The 20,415-nt window shown below is 38.1% G+C and overlaps 1 protein-coding gene across 2 annotated transcripts in view; it reads right to left on the bottom strand.

Annotated features, from left to right (window-relative positions):
• The window catches only part of LOC524642 (glycerophosphodiester phosphodiesterase domain-containing protein 4), a 128,233-nt gene that overhangs the window by 50,801 nt on the left and 57,017 nt on the right, over positions 1-20,415 (bottom strand). For both annotated transcript variants that reach the window (XM_024987578.2, XM_059883241.1), the window contains one exon: positions 7,641-7,797. In XM_024987578.2, the coding sequence (XP_024843346.1) occupies positions 7,641-7,797 (157 nt within the window). The remainder of the gene's footprint in view (positions 1-7,640; positions 7,798-20,415) is intronic.

Below are 20,415 nucleotides of genomic sequence, written 5' to 3'. Positions count from 1 at the left end.
AAATGAACTTCAATAAATATGAAAATATACAAAGTATGTAATCAGACCAGAACAGCATTAAACTAGATATCAATAGTGAGATAACTAGAAAATCTGAAAGCATCTGGAAATTTGAAAAGAAATTTTCTAAATAAACCATGGGTCAGGCTTCCCTGGTGGTTCAGCAGTAAAGGATTCACCTGCCAATGCAGGAGATGTAAATTCAATCCCTGGGTTGGGAAGACTCCTGGAGAAGGAAATGGCAATTCACTTCAGTATTCTTGCCTGGGAAATTCCATGGACAGAGGAGCCTGGCAGGCTACTGTCCATGGGTCCCAAAGAGCAGACAGGACTTAGCAACTGAACAATAACAAGAAAGAAAACTTAAGGGAAATTTTAAAATATTTCAAAATAAAAATTAAAATACAACACATCAAAATCCATGATACAGTTAAGGTGGTATTAGAGGTAAATGTGTAGTATTAAATGCTTATAATGGAAAGAAAAAATAACTAAAGTAACCTAAAATTGACCCTTTTGCAAACTACATAAAACATAAAAGCAAACCCAAAGCAAACAAAAGAAAGAAAACAAAAAGTTCTGAGCAGAAATCAACAAAACCTCATACTGTATCTCTAATAAGATCAATACAATCCATAGATCTCTAGGGCAGGGGAGGAGAGACAATTACAAATTATGAAAACCAGGAATGAAAAAATGGAAATATAACCATTGATCCCAAAGTCATTACAAGGATAATAAAAAATCTTATGAATAACTCTATATCCATTCATTCAACCACCTTACTGATATAGAGCCATTATTCAAAATACACAAACTATCAACAAATACTGAAGAATTTCGGATGGCATAGGCTTTCAGTTCTAGAAATTCTATTCAGTTATTTTTATATCTTACATCTCTCTCATTATGTTATTTTTCTTTAAATCCTTGATAGACTTGCTTGGAATAGCTTTTGAAAACTCCCTTTCTCTTAATTCTATCAGCTTTTTTTTTTTTTTTCTGGATCTTTATGTGTAGTTTTTCCCTGGCTTTAAGCCACATTTTCAGCCTTCTTTGTATGCACAGTAATTTTATTACTGGATCTTGTACACTGTAACTGTTACACTGTTAGATGTCTGAGTATTGTTGTCTCTTACAGTTTTTTTTTTTTTTTTTTTTTTGGTGGTGGTGATTTAGTCACTAAGTTGTATCTGACTCTTGGGACCCCATGAACTGTATCCTGCCAGGTTCCTTTGTCCATGGGATTCTCCAGGCAAGAATACTGGAGTGGGTTGGTATTTCCTTCTACTAGGGATCTTCCCAACCCAGAGGTTGAACATGGGTCTCCTGCAGTGCAGGCAGATTCTTTACCAACTGAGCTACAAGGGAAGTGCTTTTTATTTTTCTTTGGCTGGGGGGGTTATATTATGAACAAATCAATTGGACTTTTTTTTAAGTGGGTCTAAAATAGCCTTTAATTTAGAGCTGGTTTAGGCTTGTTATTATGGTGTGACCTTTCTGGGGTTTTTACTGAAGTTCCCATATGTCCAAAAAAGTCTATCTTCTAATATGGCTAGTTAGAACTTGAGTATCTTCCAGACACATGTGAGCTCTTGTTCAGTCACTCAGTCATGTCCAACTCTTTGTCACCCCGTAGACTGAAGCACGCCTGGCTTTATTTTCTTGGGCTTCAAAACCACTGTGGACGGTGACTACAGCCATGAAATTAAAAGATGCTTGCACTCTTTCCATTGTTCCCCCATCTGTTTGCCATGAAGTGATGGAACCAGATACCACCATCTTCGTTTTTTGAATGTTGAGTTTTAAGCCAGCTTTTTCACTTTCCTCTTTCACTTTCATCAAGAGGCTCTTCAGTTCCTCTTCGCTTTCTGTCATAAGGGTGGTATCATCTGCTATCTGAGGTTATTGATACTTCCCCCTGCACCCTTGACTCCAGCTTGTGATTCATCCAGCCCGGCATTTCACATGATTTTGCATGTAAGTTAAATAAGCAAGGTGACAATATACAGCCTTGATGTACTCTCTTCCCAATTTGGAACCAGCCCATTGTTCCATGGCCGGTTCTAACGGTTGCTTTTTGACCTGAATACAGGTTTCTCAGGAGGCAGGTAAAGTGGTCTGATATTCCTATCTCTTTAAGAATTTTCCACAGTCTGTTTTATTTCACACAAAGGCTTTAGCATAGTTAATGAGGCAGAATTAGATGCTTTTCTGGAATTCTCTAGCTTCTTCTATGATCCAATCAATGTTGGCAATGGATGTGAGCTCTTGATGATGTTGTTGTTGTTGTCGTTCAATCGCCTAGTTGTGTCTGATTCTTTGCAACCTCATGGACTGTGGCACATTAGGACTCCCTATCCCTCACTGTCTCCCAGAGTTTGCCCAAGTTCATGTTCATTGCATCGGCGATGCCATCAGCCATCTCGTCCTCTGACGCCCTCTTCTCCTTCTGCCCTCGATCTTTCCCAATATCAGGGACTTTTCCAATGAGTCATCTATTCACATCAGATGACCAATATACTGGAGCTTCAGCTTCAGCATCAGTCATTCCAGTGAATATTCAGGGTAGATCTCCCTTAAGATCGACTGGTTTGATCTCCTTGCTGGAGTCTTCTCCAGCACCATAGTTCAAAGGCATCAATTCTTTGGTGTTCTGCCTTCTTTACAGTCCAGCTCTCAAAACCATATGTTCTTAGAATGGTTCAAATAAAAGCTCCCTATTAGTACTTTGCCCAGCCTTGTAGAACTTCACCCTATTTCTGTGTCTCATAGATAACAACATACTCAAGCCAGTCTCATGCAGATTTCTAGAGGCCTTTCTCTGGAAAGCTTTCTCACTTTTGAACTTCATCCCTCAAAATTCCAGACACTCTGATCTCCCAAAAATCGAATCTCTTTCTCCTCAAATCCACAAGACAGCTATGCTTTGCTTAGCGTCCTCCTGCTGTAAGACCTGGAAAGTATCCAGGCGAAACACGAGGGCAATTATAAGGCTATCCTAGTATTCCCTTCTCTCATGGATCACAGTTCTGCACTGATTGCTGTCCAGTATCTGAGAATGACTATTTAAGCTCTTTGGTTTAGTTTTCTAGTTGTTTAAGGCAAGAGAATACAACCAGCACCTGCAAATAGTCATGGCTAGTAGAAATGTCCATGCTTCATATATAGCTCAATGTTGTGCATTAAGCCCTCAATATGGGAGGAGTTGTTAAAAAGGGAAATTTTAAATTCCTAGTTAATACTGTGCAGGTAAAATGATAATAGAAATACATTTCAGAGATGGATAATTTTTTTAATGTAATAAAGAATGGATTGGAAGTACCAGGAGAACTGTTCAATGCCCATAATATGGTCTCCCTTTTTGGGTGGGTGGGGGTGCTGAGAGGAATGCAGGATCTTAGTTCCTTGACCAGTGACTGAACCTGTGTCCCCAGTATTGGAAGCATGAAGTCTTAACCACTGAACCAAGACATAAGTCACAGCATGTTCTTACACGTAAGGGAAAGAGAAACAGACCAAATCTTTTGAAAACAGTTATGCATTATAGCCTATTAGTAGACTATTGTATTCTCCTTTCTGACACTGCTATTTACTATCATATAATAATCAAATTAATTTTAATTATCATGTGATTTCTGCTTTATCCCCATGTTCATCTGAAGGTTTTTCCTACATGATACAGAACAGAAATAGGAAAAGTTAACCTCAAAATCATGTTTGAGAGGACCCTCTCTTGTCCACTGATATGCAAGGAAGAAACTCGTGGAAACAGCTTTCCTAGTGTAAGCTGACACTGCCATCTCAATTAGACACCAATCCAACTGATCAGTGGACTGAGTCAGAATTTCCAAGACTAAATTTTAGAGAGGAGCAGATAACTCTGCAGAAGTACATTGATAACCCTAGACATAGTAGGACATTACCTACACCAGATTGAACAAACTGATGAGGGCAATCTAATCGTGCATATTCATCTTTTCTTTTTGGAAATTGTTGGTACTTATTTCTTCTTATTTGGCCACATCGTGTGACTTGTGGGATCTTTGTTCCCTGACTAGGGATTGAACCCAGGCCCTCAGCAGTGAAAGTGCTGAGTCCTAACTACCGTACCACCAGGTGGGGATTCCCTGTTAGTACTCTTTTAAACATTCTACTTCCTCATGAGTGTATGAGAAAACCCATTCTCTTTTGCCTTTTCCTATTACACTTGTGCCAAACATTCTTTTATTTAGTAACTTGTTCTCACCACCCCTCTGAATTCAGGTAAAATTTGTTTTTACTGAGCCACTATGTTTCATGGCAATGCAGTCTTTTGCAAAGCTGAAAATATGTACTCCTTTACACTGGGAGTTGGAAATTCCCAGTTGGACACATTGGAAAAATTGATTGTGTCATCAAGGTCATAACTGAAGGATCATATTTGAGAATACATGTCATTCAATCCAAAAGAACAAGCCACCAGTCCCTACTAAGGACACATGCATAATTGGTATTTGGAATCAAAGCCTGCAGCTTTCCTAGGCAAACAGTTTGGTATCCCTTGTTGCACTCTATCCCAGCATTACAGTAGGAAGAAAGATCACTGATTACCAGGAACAGGAGAGAGACATTTGCCCACATTTGTAGGTATATGTGTGAAACCTGATTCAAGTGAACTTCTCAAGTCGTAGTAAAAATAAGAATCTGGAACAGTAGGGACTATTTAAAATGAAATTGTAGATTCCCTATACATGCTCTAGACAGAACCTAATTTATTAAGCTTAATAGTTATTTAACACAATCTAAATCAAGATTTGCTGATTATACAACAATAAACCTTATGTGTATTAACTGATCCTTTAAACTGCACTGGATGCAAGTTAATAAGGTTAAATAACAAAAAATCACAATAAGACCCTCCTCTAAATAATCTACAGAGGTTATTTATGAGCACAAGAGGGAACCTAAATTATTCAAAACTCAGAACAAGCATAAGTTCATCGTTGAATCCTCCAGTATCATTGTAGCACACTGTTTAACAAGCACACCTAAAGATCATCTGACTCTTATGGGAATGTACCTTTCTTTGAATTGCTGTGTCCAATACTTTGGCCACCTGATGCAAAGAACTGACTCACTGGAAAAGACCCTGATGCTGGGAAAGATTGAAGGCAGGAGGAGAAGAGGACGACAGAGGATGAGATGGTTGAATGGCATCACCAACTCAATGGACATGACTCTGAGTAAACTCTGGGAGTTGGTGATGGACAGGCAGGCCTGGCATGCTGCAGTTCATGGGGTTGCGAAGAGTCAGACATGACTGAGCAACTGAACTGAACTGAACTGATGTACAATGTAAAGTTAGATGTTGACTTCTAGAAAACTGATAGAAGAGGACAGGATTTTTGTCTGGTAGAGATGCAAATGAGTTTTCATAGAGAAGACAACTCTAAAATTAAGTTTTATTGTCAGAGTGTATTAACTGAAATAATACACTAGGCTTGTATCCAACTTAGCAATGCAATTCTTAGCATTTCTTTGTTGCACTGAGAATTTTGCATGTTGGTTTCTCGCTTTTCTATTGACTGAGTTTTGTCATCCTGTTTGTTCCCATATTAATGTGCTAAATAAAACTTGTACCTGGTTCATTATCTTTATGCATGAGATAAATTTCTCAAGTAATTCCTCTGTAATCTTGAGATTTATACTTTCACAAAAGGATATGAAAATGTTCCACACAAAGGTTGGTTTTACTAAAAAATAGGAACTCAGCTGAGCTTCCAGGGACATCTTCCAGAACTTCAGTATCTATTTTTATTTCATTATAGATCAGATTAGGTATTTAATTTTCACAAGTAATCTCAAGAATAGTAATTATACTGACAAATAATAATCAACTCACCACTACCATCAATCCATAACTATACCCAACCAAAAAGAGCACCCAGAAAAACCTTCACAAACAAAACCAATTTCTTTACTACGAAAAATTATCCAAACATCCAAATCTTTTAAATCATGTGCCAACACCACTTTGATTTCCTGCCTGCACAACATGGAATCAAAGAAAGATCTACCATGAAACCTAAAATTAAAGCCTCCTAGATAATTAGATTTGAAGTCAAGCTTTCAGATACCTTTCAGTAACCAGAATAATCGAAAAACTAAACACTGTAAACTTGCCATCTAAACAAGCTAAAATAAAACTATTAATCCTATAAAATAAACAAAACTTTATAACAACATATCCAATTTCATCAGTTACAATAAGACTTTCACAAAACATACATTACACATCAGATTAATAATGGCCTTTTCATTTGGAATACATGTTTGTTAAAATATTACCTATGGCAAACTAGTGAAAGTGAAAGTCGCTCAGTCATGTCCGAATCTTTGCGAACCATGGTCTATACAGTCCATGGAATTCTCCAGGGGTAGGCTTTCCCTTCTCCAGGAAATATTCCTAACCCAGGGATTGAACCCAGGTCTCCCACATTGTGGGTGGATTCTTTACCAGCTGAGTTACAAGACAAGAGTTTGCTATATGGCAAACTAAGCCTATATACATTATACATACTAAAGAAGCCTCTTGAGTCTGTATGTTCTATTTATTCATGTATGATGAGATTTATATACAGAGCCTACACACACACAGAAACCTGGAATATCAGATGGATACCACTATTCTACACATGCAAACAGCATTTGTAGGCTATATACTCATATGAGAATAAGTATTCTGAGGTGATACAGTCATTATAAACCAACATTTAGCTGTCCCTTATAGTAATACTTGTTAACAGAATGAATTTGAGGTGGATAATTCTCTCTTTACCTAAGTCTTAACTTGTCACTTTTTTAACATGAAAAAGGATCAAATCAATCTTCAGGATTAACATGTAACATAAATAAAATTCCATTCCACCTAAAACATAAACAAAATTATATGAAGATTTATTTTCCTAATTATACAATTATGTAATAAGAGAGCTATTACCACAGCTGACCCCCAAGTAATGTAGCTCTGTTTTCATAGGTGCTAGCAATATGAATGTCTGCTGTCTGTCCTGCTCAGATATTTGTTGTCAAAATCAAAGACTCAAAATGAGTATATCTGATTGGTAAAACCTAGGTTGCATGGATTCCCTGTAAACATATGATAACCTGGAAAATGTCAGTTGTTTTTTCTTAAACTATCTTGAAAAGACAGGCTTGATTTTTTTACCCACTTTAAAATATTCAGGATAATTCTAAACTGTCTTATTTACACACTGCTATATTCTCCTCATCACGTTTTTCTGATTCTTTTCCCAGTGTATATCCCATCTACTCTGTACCTCTCCTTTTGTCTCTCTCTCCTTGCCTTCACCCTTCCTTTCCTCTTTCTTTCATGAACACACACACACTACATATCTTCTTGCTCCAGTCTACTGTAATATATGAAACAAACCACCATTATTGCCCATGGTTCCCCTCAGCAATAATCTTCTTTCAGATCAAATGATACCTTTGCATGAACTTCTCCAATTCTATCAGGTAGTACCACCTCACAAGGGCATCAAAATTATACTGTACATAGTGTATTTATTTCTAGGACAGTGTGTGACCATGTATAGCAAAGGATTCAGTTTTTTGACCTGGGAAATGCATCTTACCCATGCATCTGAAAACCATTTGCCTGCATTCAGGGTCGTCAGGAAACTCCATCGAAACAAGGAAGGGTGTCTACGGGCAGCATCTGGCAGGACTTCCTTTATATTGGTTGTTCTTCTCAAGTCATAGTCATGCATGAGAAAAGGCACCCCATCAAAACTGTAGGCATGGGGAGAAAAGGAAAATGGGAGAATTGACAGAATACAGTCAACTTGGCAGACAGGGTTCTCAGAAAGCCCATCAAGGTAAGAAGTCTAACTAAGGTTCCTTACTCCCTCCCATATCACAACAAAGGATGAAGTGCCAATAATTTACATGATATCAGTATTTTTCTGCCCTAGGGATCTCTTTGGGGGGTTTGTAAATACCATATTATTTACGGTGAAAGTGTAGCTTCCCTATCCAGGGATTTTTAGAATGAAGAAAAAAGTAATGACCTGACAGTAAGGTGACTAGGATAGTGATGAGTTAAGGCCCTGTGCTCCGTGGGGCCACACGACCAGTTCAGTTCAGTTGCTCAGTCCTGTCCGACTCTAGCAACCCCATGGACTGCAGCATTCCAGGTCTCCCTGTCCATCACAAACTCCTGGAATTAACTCAAACTCATGTCCATCCAGTCGGTGATGCCATCCAACCATCTCATCCTCTGTCGTCCCCTTCTCCTCCCGCCTTCAATCTTTCCCAGCATCGGGGTCTTTTTCAGTGAGTCAGTTCTTCACATCAGGTGACCAAAGTATTAGAGTTTCAGCTTCAGCATCAGTCCTTCCAATGAATATTCAGGACTGATTTTCTTTAGGATGGACTGGTTGGATCTCCTTGCAGTCCAAGGGACTCTAAGAGTCTTCTCCAACACCACAGTTCAAAAGCGTCAATTCTTTGGCACTCAGTTTTCTTTATAGTCCAACTCTCACATCCATAGATGACTAATGGAAAAACCATAGCTTTGACTAGATGGACCTTTGTTGGCAAAATAATATCTCTGCTTTTTAATATGCTCTCTAGGATAGTCATAGCTTTTCTTCCAAGGAGCAAGCATCTTTTAATTTCATGGCTGCAGTCACCATCTCCAGTGATTTTGGAGCCCAAAAAAATAAAGTCTGTCACAGTTTCCATTATTTCCCCATCTATTTTCCATGAAGTGATGGGACCGGATGCTGTGACCCTACTCTTCTGAATGTTGAATTTTTCAGTACTTTCTTTTTTAATATAAATTTATTTATTACAATTGGTAGCTATTACTTTACAATATTATATTGATTTTGCCATACATTGACATGAATTCGCCACAGGTGTACATGTGTTCCCCATCCTGAACATCCCTCCCACTTCCCTCCCCATCCCATCCCTCTGGATCATCCCAGTGCACCAGCCCTGAGTATCCTGTATCATGCATTGAACCTGGACTGGCGATTCGTTTCACATATGATAATACACATGTTTCAATGCCATTCTCCCAAATCATCCCACCCTCACTCTCTCCCATAGAGTCCAAAAGACTGTTCTATACATCTGTGTCTATTTTGCTGTCTCGCATGCAGGGTTATCATTACCATCTTTTTAAATTTTATATATAAGTGTTATTATACTGTATTGGTGTTTTTCTTTCTGGCTTACTTCACTCTGTATAATAGGCTCCAGTTTCATCCTCATTAGAACTGATTCAAAATGTACTCTTTCTGGGAGGAGCTAAGATGGCAGAGGAGTAGGATGGGGAGAACACTTTCTCCCCGACAAATTCATCAAAAGAACATTTAAACGCTGAGTAAATTCCACAAAACAACTTCTGAATGCCGGCAGAGGACATCAGGCACCCAGAAAAGCAACCCAAGTCTTCGAAAGGAGGTAGGAAAAAATATAAAAGACAAAAAAAGAGACAAAAGAGGGAGGGACGGAGTTCCGTCCCAGGAAGGGAGTCTTAAAAAGAGAGAAGTTTCCAAACACCAGGAAACCTTCTCACTGCCGAATCTGTGCCGAGCCTTGGAAGAACAGAGGGCAACCTAACAGGGAGGAAAAATAAATAAACAATTAAAACCTGCAGATTGCGAGCCCTACAGTAACTCCCCCAGTGGAGAAGCAGCGCAGACGCCTGGGCACGCCACTAGCAAGCGGGGGCTGGGCAGGGAGGTGCGGTGTGGGCTGCATCACTTAGAGTAAGGATCTGGCCTGAATACCCCAAGCGCTACCTGAGCGAAATAATTTGGGCTAGCAAACCAGACTGTGGGATATCTACCACACCAAAAGCCAGCCCTAACCTAAGACACCGCCAGGCCTGCGCACGGAACAAAGGACTGAACAGAGATAGCCGGCTGCAGACCATCCCCCTCCAGTGACAGGCAGCCAGAGCCAGAAGCGGGAAATTGCAGCCCCAGAGAGACATTATCCATAAAACTGTAAGCAGGCTTTTTTGCTAACTAAAACTTCTTGAGGGTCTGGACGGTCAACATCAGTCTAAGAAGGTGCGCTGGTTGTACACCTAGATAACCGAGTGGCAGGGAGGCGGTAAGTGGCAGCAATTGTGCTCGCCAAACACCTCATCACCTGAGCTGCTCGGACATAGGAAGGGCACAAAACTCAGGCCCAACCAAGTCTGCGCCTCTGAGGACTACCCGAGTGCCTGAACCTGAGCGGCTTGGACCTGGGAGGTGCAAGCAGCCCAGGGCCGAACACAGATGGTTCCCGGCAGAGCAGCCTAGAGCCTGAGCAGTGTGGGCAGGGAGGCTACATGCACCGTGAACAGGGGCAGACCCAGTGTGGCTGAGGCACTGCGAGCACACGCCAGTGTTATTTGTTTGCAGCGTCCCTCCCTCCCCACAGTGCGACTGAACAAGTGAGCCTAAAGAAAAAAAAAAGTGTCCACCACCATCCCCTTTGTGTCAGGGCGGAAACCAGACACTGAAGAGACAAAAACAGAAGAAGCAATAACAGAGGGAACCGCCTTGGAGGCTACAGGCAATAGATTAAACACTGTGGTTAGTACCAACTATATAGGAAGGGGCCTATAGATCTTGTCGGACCAAAGAACTAGCCAAAAATGAACTGACCCCACAATACTCACAACAAAACCAGAGAAAGTCCTAGATATATTTTTACTATTTTTACAATCATTCTTTTCTTTTTTTTTAATTTTTAAAAAAATTTTAAGTCCTCTATTATTCCTTTAATTTTCACTTTTATAACCTACTATTACTTTGCACACAAAAAAAGGACCCTTATTTTTTTAAAGCAAACCTCATATATATATTTTTTATAACTTTTGTGACCTTGTTTTTTGTTTTGGTTTTGGTTTTTTTTCTTCTTCTTCTTCTTTTCTTTAACATTGTATTTTTGAAATTCCAATCTCTACTCTAGATTTTTAATTTTAGCTTTTCAGTATCTGTTATCAATTTTGTACCTATATATTTTTTTATAATTTTTGTGACTTTTTTTCCCTCTCTTTCTTTCTCTTCTTTTATATAACATTGTATATCTGAAATTCCAAACTCTATTCTAGATTTTTAATTTATGCTTTTTGGTATTTGTTATCAATTTTGTACCTGTATTTTCTTTATAATTTTTGCCACTTTGTTTGTTTTTGTTTGTTTGCTTGTTTTTCTCTCTTTCTTTTCCTTCTTCTTTTCTTTAACATTGTATTTTTGAAATTCCAAACTCTACTCTAGATTTTTAATTTTTGCTTTTTTGTATTTGTTACCAATTTTGTACCTTTAAGAACCCAATCTTCAGTACCCATTTTTCACTAGGGAGCGAGATTACCGGCTTGGCTGCTCTCTCTCCCTTTGGACTCTCCTTTTTCTCCACCGGGTTGCCTGTTTCTCCTCCTTAACCCCTCTCTACTCTACCCAACTCTGTGAATTTCTATGTGTTCCAGACGGTGGAGAACACTTAGGGAACTGATAACTGGCTGGATCTGTCTCCCTCCTTTTCATTTCCCCCTTTTATCCTCCTGGCCACTTCTGTCTCCTTCCTCCTTCTTCTCTTCTCTGTATAACTCCGTGAACATCTCTGAGCGGTCCAGTTATGGAGTGCACATAAGGAAGTGATTACTGGCTAGCCCACTCTCTCCTCTATTGATTCCACCTCATCTCATTTGGGTCACCTCTAACTCCCTACTCCCTCTTCTCTGTCCATGTAATGCTATGAACCTCTCTGGGTGACCCTCATGGTGGAGAAACTTTTCATCTTTAACGTAGATGTTTTATCAATGGTGCTGTATAGAAGGAGAAGTTTTGAAACTACTGTAAAAATAAGACCGATAACTGGAAGCAAGAGGCTTAAGTACAAACCCTGACTCCAGGGAACTCCTGAATTCAGGGATCATAACTGACAGGAGCTCATCAAACGCCTCCATACATACACTGAAACCAAGCACCACACAAGAGGGAAAAAGTTCCAGGGCAAGACATACCAAGCAAATTCTCCAGCAACACAGGAACACAGCCCTGAGCTCAAAGATACAGGCTGCCCAAAGTCACTCCAAAACCATAAACATCTCATGCATCATTACTGGACACTTCATTGCACTCCAGAGAGAAGAAATCCAGCTCCACCCACCAGAACACAAACACAAGCTTCCCTAACCAAGAATCCCTGACAAGCCACCTGTACAAACCCATACACAGTGAGGAAATGCCACAATAAAGAGAACTCCACAAACTGCCAGAATACAGAAAGGACACTCCAAACTCAGCAATTTAAACAAGATGAAGAGACAGAGGAATACCCAGCAGATAAAGGAACAGGATAAATGCCCACAAAACCAAACAAAAGAGGAAGAGATAGGGAATCTACCTGATAAAGAATTCCAAATAATGATAATGAAATTGATCCAAAATCTTGAAATCAAAATGGAATCACAGGTAAATAGCCTGGAGACAAGGATTGAGAAGATGCAAGAAAGGTTTAACAAGGACCTAGAAGAAATAAAAAAGAGTCAATATACAATGAATAATGCAATAAATGAAATCAAAAACACTCTGGAGGCAACAAATAGTACAATAACAGAGGCAGAAGATAGGATTAGTGAATTAGAAGATAGAATTGTAGAAATAAATGAATCATACAGGAAAAAAGAAAAACGAATTAAAAGAAATGAGGACAATCTCAGAGACCTCAAGGACAATATTAAATGCTACAACATTCGAATCATAGGGGTCCCAGAAGAAGAAGACAAAAAGAAAGACCATGAGAAAATACTTGAGGAGATAATAGTTGAAAACTTCCCTAAAATGGGGAAGGAAATAATCACCCAAGTCCAAGAAACCCAGAGAGTCCCAAACAGGATAAACCCAAGGCGAAACACCCCAAGACACATATTAATCAAATTAACAAAGATCAAACACAAAGAACAAATATTAAAAGCAGCAAGGGAAAAACAACAAATAACACACAAGGAAATTCCCATAAGGATAACAGCTGATCTTTCAATAGAAACTCTCCAAGCCAGGAGGGAATGGCAAGACATACTTAAAGTGATGAAAGAAAATAACCTACAGCCCAGATTATTGTACCCAGCAAGGATCTCATTCAAATATGAAGGAGAAATCAAAAGCTTTACAGATAAGCAAAAGCTGAGAGAATTCAGCACCACCAAACCAGCTCTCCAACAAATACTAAAGGATATTCTCTAGATAGGAAACACAAAAAATGGTGCATAAATTCAAACCCCAAACAATAAAGTAAATGGCAATGGGATCATACTTATCAGTAATTACCATAAATGTAAATGGGTTGAATGCCCCAACCAAAAGACAAAGACTGGCTGAATGGATAAAAAACCAAGATGCCTACATATGCTGTCTACAAGAGACCCACCTCAAAACAGGGGACACATACAGACTGAAAGTGAAGGGCTGGAAAAAGATTTTCCATGCAAATAGGGACCAAAAGAAAGCAGGAGTAGCAATACTTATATCAGATAAAATAGACTTTAAAACAAAGGCTGTGAAAAGAGACAAAGAAGGTCACTACATAATGATCAAAGGATCAATCCAAAAAGAAGATATAACAACTATAAATATATATGCACCCAACACGGGAGCACCACAATATGTAAGACAAATGCTAACAAGTATGAAAGGAGAAATTAACAATAACACAATAATAGTGGGAGACTTTAATATCCCACTCACACCTATGGATAGATCAACTAAACAGAAAATTAACAAGGAAACACAAACTTTAAATGATACAATAGACCAGTTAGACCTAATTGATATCTATAGGACATTTCATCCCAAAACAATGAATTTCACCTTTTTCTCAAGTGCACATGGAACCTTCTCCAGGATAGATCACATCCTGGGCCATAAATCTAGCCTTGGTAAGTTCAAAAAGATTGAAATCATTCCAAGCATCTTTTCTGACCACAATGCAGTAAGATTAGATCTCAATTACAGGAGAAAAACTATTAAAAATTCCAACATATGGAGGCTGAACAACACGCTGCTGAATGACCAATAACTTGCAGAAGAAATCAAAAAAGAAATCAAAATTTGCATAGAAACGAATGAAAATGAAAACACAACAAGCCAAAACCTGTTGGACACTGTAAAAGCAGTCCTAAGGGGAAAGTTCATAGCAATACAGGCATATCTCAGGAAACAAGAAAATAGTCAAATAAATAACCTAACTCTACACCTAAAGCAACTAGAAAAGGAAGAAATGAAGAACCCCAGGGTTAGTAGAAGGAAAGAAATCTTAAAAATTAGAGCAGAAATAAATGCAAAAGAAACAAAAGAGACCATCAACCAGCAAAAATCAACAAAGCCAAAAGCTGGTTCTTTGAAAGGATAAATAAAATTGACAAACCATTAGCCAGACTCATCAAGAAACAAAGGGAGAAAAATCAAATCAATAAAATTAGAAATGAAAATGGAGAGATCACAACAGACAACACAGAAATACAAAGGATCATAAGAGACTACTATCAACAATTATATGCCAATAAAATGGACAATGTGGAAGAAATGGACAAATTCTTAGAAAAGTACAACTTTCTAAAACTGGACCAGGAAGAAATAGAAAATCTTAACAGACCCATCACAAGCATGGAAATTGAAACTGTAATCAGAAATCTTCCAGCAAATAAAAGCCAAGGTCCAGACGGCTTCACAGCTGAATTCTACCAAAAATTTAGAGAAGAGCTAACACCTATCCTACTCAAACTCTTCCAGAAAATTGCAGAGGAACGTAAACTTCCAAACTCATTCTATGAGGCCACCATCACCCTAATACCAAAACCTGACAAAGATCCCACAAAAAAAGAAAATACAGGCCGATATCACTGATGAACATAGATGCAAAAATCCTTAACAAAATTCTAGCAATCAGAATCCAACAACACATTAAAAAGATCATACACCATGACCAAGTGGGCTTTATCCCAGGGACGCAAGGATTCTTCAATATCCGCAAATCAATCAATGTAATACACCACATTAACAAATTGAAAAATAAAAACCATATGATTATCTCAATAGATGTAGAGAAAGCCTTTGACAAAATCCAACATCCATTTGTGATAAGAACTCTCCAGAAAGCAGGAATAGAAGGAACATACCTCAACATAATAAAAGCTATATATCACAAACCCTCAATGGTGAAAAATTGAAAGCATTTCCTCTAAAGTCAGGAACAAGACAAGGGTGCCCACTTTCACCATTACTATTCAACATAGTTTTGGAAGTTTTGGCCACAGCAATCAGAGCAGAAAAAGAAATAAAAGGAATCCACATTGGAAAAGAAGAAGTAAAACTCACTGTTTGCAGATGACATGATCCTCTACATAGAAAACCCTAAAGACTCCACCAGAAAATTACTAGAACTAATCAATGATTATAGTAAAGTTGCAGGATATCAATCAACACACAGAAATCCCTTGCATTCTATACACTAATAATGAGAAAACAGAAAGAGAAATTAAGGAAACAATTCCATTCACCATAGCAATGGAAAGAATAAAATACTTAGGAATATATCTACCCAAAGAAACAAAGACCTCTATATAGGCAACTATAAAACACTGGTGAAAGAAATCAAAGAGGACACTAATAGATGGAGAAATATACCATGTTCATGGATTGGAAGAATCAATATAGTGAAAATGAGTATACTACCCAAAGCAATTTATAGATTCAATGCAATCCCTATCAAGCTACCAACGGTATTCTTCACAGAGCTAGAATAAATAATTTCACAATTTGTATGGAAATACAAAAAACCTCGAATAGACAAAGCTATCTTGAGAAAAAAGAATGGAACTGGAGGAATCAACCTACCTGACTTCAGGCTCTACTACAAAGCCACAGTCATCAAGACAGTATGGTACTGGCACAAAGACAGAAATATAGATCAATGGAACAAAATAGAAAGCCCAGGGATAAATCCACACACATATGGCCTTATCTTTGACAAAGGAGGCAAGAATATACAATGGATTAAAGACACTCTCTTGAACAAGTGGTGCTGGGAAAACTAGTCAACCATTTGTAAAAGAATGAAACTAGAACACTTTCTAACACCATACACAAAAATAAACTCAAAATGGATTAAAGATCTAAATGTAAGACCAGAAACTATAAAACTCCTAGAGGAGAACATAGGCAAAACACTCTCCGACATACATCACAGCAGGATCCTCTATGACCCACCTCCAAGAATATTGGAAATAAAAGCAAAAATAAACAAATGGGACCTAATTAAACTTAAAAGCTTCTGGACAACAAAGGAAACTATAAGCAAGGTGAAAAGACAGCCTTCAAAATAGGAGAAAATCATAGCAAATGAAGCAACTGACAAACAACTAATCTCAAAAATATATGAGCAACGCCCACAGCTCAATTCCAGAAAAATAAATGACCCAATCAAAAAATGGGCCAAAGAACTAAATAGACATTTCTCCAAAGAAGACATACAGATGGCGAACAAACAAATGAAAAGATGCTCAATATCACTCATTATCAGAGAAATGCAAATCAAAACCACTATGAGGAACCATTTCACACCAGTCAGAATGGCTGCAATCCAAAAGTCTACAAGCAATAAATGCTGGAGAGGGTGTGGAGAAAAGGGAACCCTCTTACACTGTTGGTGGGAATGCAAACTAGTACAGCCACTATGGAGAACAGTGTGGAGATTCCTTAAAAAACTGGAAATAGAACTGCCTTATGATCCAGCAATCCCACTGCTGGGCATACACACCAAGGAAACCAGAATTGAAAGAGACACGTGTACCCCAATGTTCATCGCAGCACTATTTATAATAGCCAGGACATGGAAGCAACCTAGATGCCCATCAACAGATGAATGGATAAGAAAGCGGTGGTACATATACACAATGGAGTATTACTCAGCCATTAAAAAGAATACATTTGAATCAGTTCTAATGAGGTGGATGAAACTGGAGCCGATTATACAGAGTGAAGTAAGCCAGAAAGAAAAACACCAATACAGTATACTAACACATATATATGGAATTTAAAAAGATGGTAACAAGAACCCTGTGTATGAGACATCAAATGAGACACTGATATCTAGAACAGTCTTTTGGACTCTGTGGGAGAGGGAGAAGGTGGGATGATTTGGGAGAATGGCATTGAAATATGTATAATATCATATATAGAATGAGTCGCCAGTCCAGGTTCGATGCACGATACTGGATGCTTGGGGCTGGTGCACTGGGACGACCCAGAGGGATGGTATGGGGAGGGAGGAGGGAGGAGGGTTCAGGATGGGGAACACATGTAAACCTGTGGCAGATTCATTTCGATATTTGGCAAAACCAATACAATATTGTAAATTTTAAAAATAAAATAAAAATTTAAAAAATAAAAATAAAATAAACACAAATGTACTCTTTTTAATGTCTGAGTAATACTCCATTGTGTATATGTACCACCGCTTTCTTATCCATTTGTCTGCTGATGGACATCTAGGTTGCTTCCATGTCCTGGCTATTATAAACAGTATTGCGATGAACACTGGGGTACACGTGTCTTTTTCAAATCTGCTTTCCTTGGTGTGTATGCCCAGCAGTGGGACTGCTGGGTGGTATGGCAGTTCTATTTCCAGTTTTTTAAGGAATCTCCACACTGTTCTCCATAGTGGCTGTACTAGTTTGCATTTCCTCCAACAGTGTAGGATGGTTCCCTTTTCTCCACACCCTCTCCAGCATTTATTACTTACAGACTTTTGTATCACAGCCATTCTGACTGGCATGAAGTGGTACCTCATTGTGGTTGTGATTTGCATTTCTCTGATAATGAGTGATGTTGAGCATCTTTTCATGTGTTTGTTTGCCATCTGTATGTCTTCTTTGGAGAAATGTCTATTTAGTTCTTTGGCCATTTTTTGACTGGGTCATTTATTTTTCTAAAATTGAGCTGTAGGAGTTGCTTGTATATTTTTGAGATTAGTTGTTTGTCAGTTGCTTCATTTGCTATTATTTTCTCCCATTCTGAAGGCTGTCTTTAAACCTTGCTTAGAGTTTCCTTTGTTGTGCATAAGCTTTTAAGTTTAATTAGGTCTCATTTGGTTTATTTTTGCTTTTATTTCCAATATTCTGGGAGGTGGGTCATAGAGGATCCTGCTGTGATGTGAATTTATTTGTTCTAGCTTTGTGAAAAATACTGTTGGTAGCTTGATAGGGATTGTATTGAATCTATAGATTGCTTTGGGTAGTATACTCATTTTCACTACTTTGATTCTTCTGATCCATGAACATGGTATATTTCTTCATCTATTTGTGTCCTCTTTGACTTCTTTCACCAGTGTTTTACAGTTTTCTATATATAGGTCTTTTGTTTCTTTAGGTAAATATATTCCTAAGTACTTTATTCTTTTCGTTGCAATGGTGAATGGAATTGTTTCCTTAATTTCTCTTTCTGTTTTATCATTGTTAGTGTATAGGAATGCAAGGGGTTTCTGTGTGTTGATTTTATATCCTGCAACTTTACTATAATCATTGATTAGCTCTAGTAATTTTCTGTTGGAGTCTTCAGGGTTTTCTATGTAGAAGATCATGCCATCTGCAAACAGTGAGTGTTTTACTTCTTCTTTTCCAATGTGGGTTCCTTTTATTTCTTTTTCTGCTCTGATTGCTGTGGCCAAAACTTTAAAAACTATGTTCAATAGTAGTGGTGAGAGTGGGCACCCTTGTCTTGTTCCTGACGTTAGGGGAAATGCTTTCAATTTTTCACCATTGAGGATAATGTTTGCTGTGGGTTTGTCATATATAGCTTTTATTATGTTGAGGTATGTTCCTTCTATTCCTGCTTTCTGGAGGGTTTTTATCATAAAAAGATGTTGAATTTTGTCAAATGCTTTCTCTGCATCTATTGAGATAATCATATGGCTTTTATTTTTCAATTTGTTAATGTGGTGTATTACATTGATTGATTTGTGGATATCAAAGAATCCTTGCATCCCTGGGATAAAGCCCACTTAGTCAAGATGTATGATCTTTTTAATGTGTTGTTGGATTCTGATTGCTAGAATTTTGTTATGGATTTTTGCATCTGTGTTCATCAGTGATATTGGCCTCTAGTTTTCTTTTTTTGTGACATCTTTGTCAGGTTTTGGTATTAGGCTGATGGTGGCCTCATAAAATGTGTTTGGAAGTTTACCTTCCTCTGCAATTTTCTGGAAGAGTTTGAGTAGGATAGGTGTTAGCTCTTCTCTAAATTTTTGGTAGAATTCAGCTGTGAAGCTGCTGGGCCTAGGCTTTTGTTTGCTGGAAGATTTCTGATTACAGTTTCAATTTCCGTGCTTGTGATGGGTCTGTTAAGATTGTCTATTTCTTCCTGGTCCAGTTTTGGAAAGTTGTACTTTTCTAAGAATTTGTCCATTTCTTCCACGTTGTCCATTTTATTGGCATATAATTGCTGATAGTAGTCTCTTATGATCCTTTGTATTTCTGTGTTGTCTGTTGTGATCTCTCCATTTTCATTTCTAATTTTATTGATTTGATTTTTCTCCCTTTGTTTCTTGATGAGTCTGGCTAATGGTTTGTTAATTTTATTTATCCTCTCAAAGAACCAGCTTTTGGCTTTGTTGATTTTTGCTATGGTCTCTTTTGTTTCCTTTGCATTTATTTCTGCCCTAATTTTTAAGATTTCTTTCCTCCTACTAACCCTGAGGTACTTCATTTCTTCCTTTTCTAGTTGCTCTAGGTATAGAGTTAGGTTATTTATTTGAACTTTTTCATGTTTCTTGAGATATGCCTGTATTGCTATGAACCTTCCCCTTAGCACTGCTTTTATGGTGTCCCACAGGTTTTGGGTTGTTGTGTTTTCATTTTCATTCGTTTCTGATATCTATAGGACATTTCACCCCAAAACAATAAATTTCACCTTTTTCTCAAGTGCACTCGGAACTTTCTCCAGGATAGATCACATCCTGGGCCATAAATCTAGCTTTGTTAAATTCAAAAAAAATTGAAATCATTCCAAGCAGCTTCTCATATCACAGTGCAGTAAGATTAGATCTCAACTACAGGAGAAAAACTATTAAAAATTCAAACATATGGAGGCTGAACAACACACTGCTGAATAACCAACAAATCACAGAAGAAATCAAAAAAGAAATCAAAATACGAGTGTTGAGTTTAAAGCCAACTTTTTCACTGTCCTCTTTCACTTTCATCAAGAGGCTCTTTAGTTCTTCTTTGCTTTCTGCTATAAGGGTGGTGTCATCTGTGTAGCTGAGGTTATTGTTATCTTTACTGGCAATCTTGATTCCAGTTTGTGCCTCATCCAGCTCAGCATTTTGCATGATGTACTCTGC

Source organism: Bos taurus, chromosome 29 (genome assembly GCF_002263795.3).
Source record: "Bos taurus isolate L1 Dominette 01449 registration number 42190680 breed Hereford chromosome 29, ARS-UCD2.0, whole genome shotgun sequence".
Classification (NCBI taxonomy): domain Eukaryota; kingdom Metazoa; phylum Chordata; class Mammalia; order Artiodactyla; family Bovidae; genus Bos; species Bos taurus.
This window is presented reverse-complemented; position numbering and strand designations above follow the sequence as displayed.